Source organism: Bison bison, unplaced genomic scaffold, assembly GCF_000754665.1.
Source record: "Bison bison bison isolate TAMUID 2011002044 unplaced genomic scaffold, Bison_UMD1.0 scf7180017864456, whole genome shotgun sequence".
Taxonomy (NCBI): Eukaryota; Metazoa; Chordata; class Mammalia; order Artiodactyla; family Bovidae; genus Bison; species Bison bison.
The window spans coordinates 20,696,518-20,705,289 of NW_011495018.1; the positions used below are offsets into that span (position 1 = coordinate 20,696,518).

At 51.9% G+C, this 8,772-nt stretch overlaps 1 protein-coding gene across 1 annotated transcript in view; it reads right to left on the reverse strand.

Annotated features, from left to right (window-relative positions):
* MXI1 (MAX interactor 1, dimerization protein) overlaps positions 1 to 7,092 on the reverse strand; it is a 93,274-nt gene extending 86,182 nt beyond the window's left edge. Inside the window, exon 1 of the mRNA XM_010859368.1 lies at positions 6,218 to 7,092. Within this exon, the coding sequence (XP_010857670.1) occupies positions 6,218 to 6,479 (262 nt within the window). The 5' untranslated portion in view covers positions 6,480 to 7,092. The remainder of the gene's footprint in view (positions 1 to 6,217) is intronic.
* Positions 7,093 to 8,772: the final 1,680 nt, after the last annotated feature.

Genomic DNA, 8,772 nt, shown 5'->3' on the forward strand with positions numbered 1-8,772 from the left:
GACTTGGAAGAGTAGCAAGAAAGGGGTGGTGTTTCCTAGGAGCCTAAACTTGAGTTAGGGCCAGGAGAGTTGAACAACTCTGAAAAACGAAGACAAAAAAGAAAAAAAAACAAAAAACAAAAAACCCTCTCTGGTTGGCTCTTCTGTCTCCAGCTTCGTTTCTAAACCTTTTCTAAGCAGGGTGTGCTTAGGAAGACCTTGGACAATCAACAAGGTGTTACAAACACCCGCTCTGCTTCGGGTTGTTGGGCGACCTCGAGCAAGTTTCATCTCTCTGGACTTCATTCCTTGACTAGAAAATGCATACACGCCTATACGGTTATATAAAACTGCAGGCTCAGTCCAATCAGAGGTCTAGGTTCAAAACTCAGCTCCACCATTACTATGTGATCTTTGGGCAAGTTACTCAGTTACCCCCTCTGTAAAATGGGAGCAATTAAAGTCCACATGCTCTGTGGTTGTTGTGAAGTTTGGAGGAGATAACACGTCTTTAGCCCCATATTTTACCAAGTATAGTCAATGCTCAGTAAATGGTTGCCAGTGTTGGTATTATGCAGTGCAATTAGTTGCTGCTGCTGCAATGCTGGCACCCTCTTCACTTCCTTCAGTTCTACCTCCAGATTTTGCCAGCCATTCTCAGATGAAAATCTCCATTTCTAACTGTGCCAAATAGGAGTGTATTTTGGTCAAAGAGGGCAGGTAGGTGAGCAGCTCTTGTTCTGTCTTGGATCTGATGGAGCTTCTTTTCCCCCATCAAACCATGAATGACTCAATTCATCTTCTCCAACTTCATAAGGTCCAGATGCTTTTCCTGGTCCCCTCCATAGGGTACCCAGTCCCTGGGAGCTCTGGGACTCTGAAAGCTACAACAGTATCCCCAAAAGTCCACTTCTGGCATTTAGCAATGGGCAGAGATCAAAAAGAGTTGAATCCGGGGAGCATAATTTAGGATGTAGAGGAAACAGAAGCCTAAGTTAAGAATGCTCTTTATACAACTTCACCAAAAACAAATACCTCACTCCACTCCCATCATAAATCAACTTACAGAGTTTTCGGGGCGGGGGTGGGGGGAAGCAATTGCACATCGTAAATGCTCAATACATAATGTGTGGAATGAATGAATGAATGAATCGTAAGATGCCTGCCATGCAGAAATGTGATCTGCATAAACACTAGTTGCTATCAAAGCCCTCAATTTTAGCATAAGTTGCTCCGTAAATAAATAACTGATCCATCTGCAGGGTCACAGCTGATGCAGTTTCAGCTCTCCGGGCCTCACCTACCATCTCTGTATAGGCCCTGATCTTTACAGCCCAGGAGCAGTCTGCATTGATTATGGGAGACATCTTCCCTCCTTGGAAGAGATCAGTTATTTCCAACTCCAAGTCTTCAGAAAGTCTATCATGTGTCCTTTCTGCCTTTCAAACTGATCACTGTGTCATAGCCAATAAATGACAAATCCAAGCAATCAAGGGATGTATATTAATTGTCTCGTGTATGTCCAGTGTTACGCAATGGTTATGAAATACTGTTGAGTGATCTTTTCCCTTAAGATGCTAATCATCTCCCTGTGAGGATAAAGCTAATGTACAGTAAGCAAGTAGAGCTGATTATCAAAGCTCAGAGAAGTGACTACTTATTGAGCACCTACTATATTCCAGGTACTTTAAATGAAGTGCCTCAGTTGTTCAGCAATGGCAGGAGGCTGATGCTATGGTTATCCTCATTTGACAAAAAAAGAAATGAAACCTCAGGTTAGGCAACTTGTGCCCAAGGCCACACAGCCAGTAAGCAGTGAAGGGGTAACTTGGGCCCTGCTCTGGGTGACTGTAAAGCTTTCATTCTCTCATTCATTCCCTGACTTGAGAAATATCCAGGGGAGGCTTCCTGGAGGAGGTGGGATCTGACCTAGGCTTTGAAGCTAGGTTAGACACAGATAATCCCAGGGAAGTAAGAGAATGAGGGCATGCTAGACAGAGGGAAGAGTCTGAGTCAAGCACAGAGGGATGACTGTAAAGGCTGCTTGCTGGTGGACCTGCTGGACGGGAGTAGAGGAGATTAAGTTGGGAAGGCAGGGTGGGGCCAGATGACACCATACAGCCACAGCTTACTCTGTCAGCAGGCAGAGGCTGTTCTTTGGCCTGTCCATGCCCCTAGGAAAGCACCTCACCTTCCAACCCAGGTAATGTACTCCAGAGAGCCACCCAAGGCTTCTACTCGAATTTAATCATTCTTTTCTATCTTAAGCATTGCCCCCAAGCCACCTTCCCTAGACACTGGGAAGCCCTGTTGTGTCCTGTAGATTCCACTTGCCTGCTCAACAACTTTTATGGACAGAACGCCCCTTTGTGAATTAATTTCTTTTTCTCTTTCGTTTTTAACCTTTTCCAAAATAGGAAGTAAATTTTTTTTTTTCAACTAATCAGTCAGTCCTAAATTGCTACCCCTTCACTGGACCCTATGTCAGAGCTTATTTACATATAATTTCTGAACTTGTGATAACAGGGTCACGGGATCCATAATTAATATTTCTGGAGGCTTTTAATTTGAGTTTCTTAGGGATTCACATCAGTTGGAAGTTTGGGAGAATGTACTTGCATCTTCTAGGGAATCCTTGCCTTGCACAGAGCACTCAATGCTGAGTGACTCAATTTGAACACCCCAAGAAAACTCATCATATATACTGAGAATAACTCGGCACTGTGGACACACTTGGTGAGCTCTTCTAGCACGGAAACCTCAACGAGGCAATGAAAAGCAGTTCTGGTGACAATGGAAAATAAGGCAAGCTCCTGCCAAGGAAGTACTTTGCACACAGTAAAAGCGGAACGTGTGGACTCGTGACCAGGGCCTATCGGTGCATTTCGAGAATGTCTCACAGAACCCGAAATGGAGAATTGAGGTTCAATACCCTTCTCGGGGTGAAGAGCGTCCCTTTAAGAAGGGATTGAACCAGCTGGCCGCACTACAGCTCCCAGAGATTTTCTGGCTTGCCTCCAGGCTCCACCCCCTAGTCTCCGGCCTCAGCAACGCGTGACGTCAGAGGAAGCTGAGGCTGTCGATTGGCTGAGCAATGCTGCTAGGTCAAGTCCAGTCAGAGGAAAGAAGTTTGTCTCCATGTGGAAACCATGTGTCTCTCGCTGGGAGGGGTAAGCGGTGGAGGCGGAGAAACTGCGATCAAGTGATTACAGGAGAACTGGCTGAAATGAAAGCGAGGAGGTTGTGCACCTGAGCCGGCCAGTATTGTCGTTTGCAGTAGTGACCTAAACCCAGAAACAAACCTTACCCAACACACAAAACTTGAGTCCCGCCACCATCATAAAAATAAACAGCTAGGGTCCTTGCTTCCTTCCAAAAACCAGGGAGGGACCAGAGAAATGCTGGAATCCTATCGGAAAGCCTAGATTCCCCTCCCTCCCCTAAAGACTGAATGATGTAAGCGTTTCGGAAAGCGGGGATCTGAAGCAAAACAAGCCCCGCGCGCGCGGAGGAACCCTTAGTGCCCGAGCCCGGCGCACGCACGACCCGCCCCCACACTCGCGTTATTGCTGTGCACACGCGGACCGCCGTGACGCGCGGGCATTGTGTGCATCGAGCAGAAAACAACGGCGAGCGCCGCCAGCGCGAAGAAGCACCCCCGATTAAATGAGACAGATGTAGGGCCCGTTGTTTTCCGTACGGGGAGACCTAGACCCGGGCCGGACCGGGGGCGAGAGTGGGAAAAATAAAGTGGCCCCCGTGGGCCGCTCCAGTTTGCAAAGGAGATAATAGAAGGCCCTGTGGACGGTCGCCCCATAGTTTGCTGCAGGTCCCCCTTGCCTGCGTGAGCTCGTGGGGAGGGGGCGAGGGCCTGGAACAGGGTCCCCGCTCTCGGGGAAATCTGGGGGCCGCTGGCATCACGTCATGCTGAGCCAAACAGCGGCTGCGAAAAGAGGCAAGAGAGCTAAAAATACTCCAGCGGGGAGCCGGCCGGAGGAGGAGGGCAACCGGGCGGAGGGGCTGATTATGCACACGAAGTTGAGGGCGCCCAGGTTCCCGATCCCCTCTCGGGGGGTGGCAGCGCGGACGCCTCGGTAAGGGGACCGGGAGGAAGCCCCTTGGCTTCCACGGTCCCCGGAGCCCGGCTCCACTACCTCTGGCCCCGCCCCGTGGCGGGGCAGTCCCGGCCCGGCGCGCCCGGCCCTCTGCTTACGTGACTGGTGGCCACGCCGGAGCCCCGGCACCGGGTAAACAAGGAGGTGGCGGCGGCCGAGGCGGTAGGGGAGCGAGGGTGGGGGCGGCGAGGTGGGGAACAGAGGTCTCCGATTGTCTGCGAGTGCGAGGGGCGGGGGGCGCGGGACGCGGAGGAAGCTCCAGCGGCTTCTCGTACACCCCTCTGTGGAGGTAACCTGGCGTGGGCAAACCAGGTTTGCCACTCACTGCCAAGGTGCCCTTTTTGGGTGCACCCCCCGCCAAAGCCGGCGCCAAGGGACAGACTCGGGGGAATGGGGGACCCGGGCGGCGGGGGGGTGGTTAGAGTAAGAAATCACGCCCCTCCCCCCTCCAACAAAAGCAAACACACCAAACAAAACCACATCTTCACCCACCTCCCCACCAGCTCTGACCCTACAGGCGAAGTCATACTGCCCCCCACCCCACACCCCGATTAATCGCAAACTGATTCGGCTGCAACCGCCGGCGATGCGCCTTTCTCGTAACCCAGGCACCCCGAGAAAACAGGGAGAGAAGAAAAGAAAAGAACGCACCACCAACCTCCCAACACAAATCCTTGTTTTTGCCTTAAGCTACTGCACGATTTCGCTGCCATCACGCGGTTACTTTAACCCCGAAGGCCTGGGGTGTCGGTCAGCTAGGGTGTTTTTGTGTTTGAGGGTGGTTGTTGTGTGTGGAGGGGGGGGTAGGTTGCAAGACCTGACACGTTGCAATCGGACCATTTTTCTCCCTTTCTCTCTCCCCCCCCCCCCCCCTTTCTCTCTCATCTCATTGATCTTCCTACTTGCTCGGACAGATTTTCTCTAGTCTGTCGGTCTGTCCGCCTCGGCCCCTTCCCCCTTCTCGCAGCTATTATTTGTGAGGACCGTGCTGGAGACGCCGCACTCGCGTGCCCCCGTTAGGACGCTGAGGCGACGGCCTGGGGAGGATTGGGGCACCCAGGCAAAAATGAAACAAACAAATACAAAAAAGGAGGCCAGGCCGGGGTGGGGCTCCCAGCACCCCCCGCCGCCGGCAACCATCTCTCTCCACCTGAATATGGGGTGGGGGTGGGGGGAGCAGTAGAAAGCCACCGGGAAGGAATCTGCCTTCCTCGCCCAGAGCGCTCACTCGGGAGCCGTATCCCGGAAAATAAAGAAACAGCACATAACAGCCCACACCTTCTTCCACAACTATTGTTTCCTGCGAGATCCCAAAGTTTCCTTCTCGCTGAGTCCCCCTCGCCAAGTTTCCCGGGCGCAGCACCGCGGGTCCCGGGCGAGCTGGTGGCAGCGCTTGGTTTTGCCGGCCTGTTTCTTTGAGGGGGGGTGGGGGGGTCGGGGCAGGGGGCACCTAGGGCAGCAGAGGCTCAGAGGGACTGTCTCCGTGGACGCGATGGCCTGAGCCCAGCCTTGCAGCGAGAAGAGAGGAAAAAGCAAAGTAGACAGGAGGAAGAAGCAGAGCCGAGCCAGCCGGAGCCCACGCCGTGGAGGGCTGTTTGCTTGTTGTTATCGTTGTCGTGTGTCTATGTGTTTTCTTTCTGGAACCGCCGAGCTCTGCCTACAGTTTCCAACTTTCGTCTTGTAATCCCCACCCCACCCAGGAACGAGCGACAGAAAAACAACACTTGTCTGCCCGAGAAGGCTCCGGAAAAAAAAAAAAAAAGGGAGAGAAAAAAAAAAAAGTAAGAAACGCGACCTCGAAGAGAAGAGCTCTCAGCTCAGTTGTCAGCAAACAACAACACTCCCCCGCTCCTCGGCCCAGCGGTTCTCCCACCCTCCCGGAGACTGACAGACTGACGGACCGACAGCACCCCCCAACCCCCCGCCTACCCCCTGCTCGTCTTTGTTACATCTTTAGAAGCTTTGTGCGTGCGTGTCCTTTCTCCGGTGTCATCGGCTTTACTGCCGAGGGCTGGATGTGAGTGTGTTGGGGAGAGGGGGGCTAAGCAGGCGTCAGGGGTCGCCCAAGTGGGCGAGAAAGAAAGAGCCCGGCGCCGAAGAGGAGCCAGGGCCCCCAAACTTACTTTTGTTTTCTTTCTCGATCTGCTCCAGGTAGCTGGCGGCCTCGAGCAGAATCTGCACGTTCTGCAGAAAAGTGTTGATGTGCTTCTCCATCGAGTTCTCGCTGGTGTTGAAAATGTCCGAGAAGGGGCACCTGAGCTTGGCCCCCGCGGGCTCCTCCGGCTGGGCCGGGGGCTGGGGCGCGGTCACGGCCGGGGGCGCGGCGGGGGCCAGCCCCGCGCCCTCGCAGCGCGCCTCCTTGCGCGGCCGCCCGCGTTTGCCCATGGAGGGACCGCGGGGTCCGCCGAGCTCGTCCTCTTTCGGGGCTGCGCGGCCCGGCCGAGCTCCGGGCCCCGGGGGAGAGCCGGCTGGCTGGAGCAAAGAAGGCGCCGACGCGAGAAGGCGACCTGACTTCCCGAGCCTCGCTGCGTGCTGTTGTGTGTTTGAGTGTGTGTGAGTGTGTGTCGGTCTCGCTGTGGGTCTGTGTGTATGGGAGATTGAATGAACCTACAGGACAGACGGAGGCGCTCTGGCGCCTGGGTCCTAGTGCGAGCCTGTCGCATTCGGACTGGTCAAAATGAAAGGCGGAGACAAGCGAGGCAGGGACCGCCCCCTGCCCGTCCTGGCACACTATCCTGCCTCTCCCCAATGTTATCACATTGTAGAGCGTAATATTTAAACCCAAATGGAAAAAATACTCGAAGGCTCTGAGCGTACCCACAGAAAAACAAACTATTAAACTGTTGTTCTTTTACTTCACGTGAAAATAATACCAGTGCCTGGCACTACATACTAGATTCCAGCGGTAGCTGCTATGACTTAAGAAATAAAAGTCCAATCCAAAAAAATCATACACGTTACCTCAAGTTCTCTCCCCGCAATGGACACACTCCTACACACACACACACACACATGTACACGCACATGCACACACACACAGGCACAGGCATCTGCCTTTACAGGGCCAAGTGAAATCCCCAGGCCACCAAATCCCAGTTACAAATTTACTCACTCTTTCTTTCTCCCTTCAAATGCAGAGTTATTTTCCTGGAAGGGGGAGGAGATGGAAGCGTCTCTCCCCACACTCCTCTTCCCAGCCTTAGTCCAGCTGTGCAAAGCTCACAGTAGGGAGCCTCCACACCTGGCTCTCTTTTATTTTATTTCGCAGAAAGGCGGACGTGGCAGCCCAGGAACTTCCCACCCCTACCCTGGCTGAATTCCACCTTTTGGTTCTGAAGACCCCTACCCTAGGCGACACTGTTCCATTGCCAGTGCAGACCATTCAGGGTCTGCAGGAACCATGGATGCTTTCCAGGCCTGGGAAGTGTGGTGGCAGTCAGGGCCCTTGGGGAGTGCCATAGAGAGGCATTCAAGCCCCAGCTCTGCTGAACACAGACTGGACTGTGTGTGTGCCTGGGCAAGTCCCCTAACCTCTCTCAGCCTGTTTCCCCATCCATGAAACCTCTGATAAGATTCATGAGTTGATTAAATTATATCTGCAGTCAGCACGCTGCCTGGCTCATTGTATGATCTTTTTCTTCCAGTATAGACCCAGATAAGAACCTGAGTCCCCTACTTGGCAGCTAAAAGGAGAAATAAGTTACAGGAAACAAGACTCTTCTGCACTTTGTTGAAAAACATCTGTGCAATAAGCCTATCTAAATATCGTTGCCTTGCAAGGTCTCCTGGAGGTTTCCTCCAGGGAAACCATTTATACAGAAGACACAGTGAATGCTGCCCCCTGGAGTTGTGCAACCCAGCCACCCTGCTTAGAGACAGCTTCACACACACTTGTCAGGAAGACTTTTCCTGGAAATGGAAACTTTTGGAAAAAAGGAGGGAAAGTGTGTTTCTTTGTAAAAAAACACTATGCATGTATGTAAAATAAATACATGCACCCTCACTGAAGTCTTGTGTATTTTTAGACTGCAATAACCTGCTGCTGAATCAGTATTTGGCATTTTAAAGCCAATATATTCCCATTTTAGACCATAATGTAATCATACTACACATATTCCCTGCTCATTTTCCATCTTGATTGATCTCTGCATCCTTTAGCTAGGGTAGAGAAGCAGTTCCTAAAAGCTATGAGATAAAAGTTCACCTTCCCTGGTGGCTCATTCCCTGGTAAGGAATCTGCCTGCAGTGCAGGAGACCTGGGTTCGATCCCTGGGTTGGGAAGATTCCCTGGAGAAGGGAATGGAAACTCACTCCAGTATTCTTGGCTGGAGAATTCCATGGACAGAGGAGACTGGCAGGCTACAGTCCATGGGGTCACAAAGAGTTGGACGTGACTGAGCCACTAACACTTTCACTTCACTTTTTTTCCATCTTCACAACAGCTATTTACTTTTTGTTCTGTTGGAACCACAATCTGAGTTACTCATATTTTAAAGTCTATAAACATCTAAGGACTTTAGGAAGTATAAACAAGTTTTATCCAATGTCATTTTGCAAAAATTGATCTCCCTTGCCCCTGGTGAAAGTGAGACAAAGAACCTTCTAAGCCTAGAAAAAACCTTGGTTTCTGATTCCCTGGTGGAGGTGTGGGCTAAATGTGTACATATACTGTACTTCA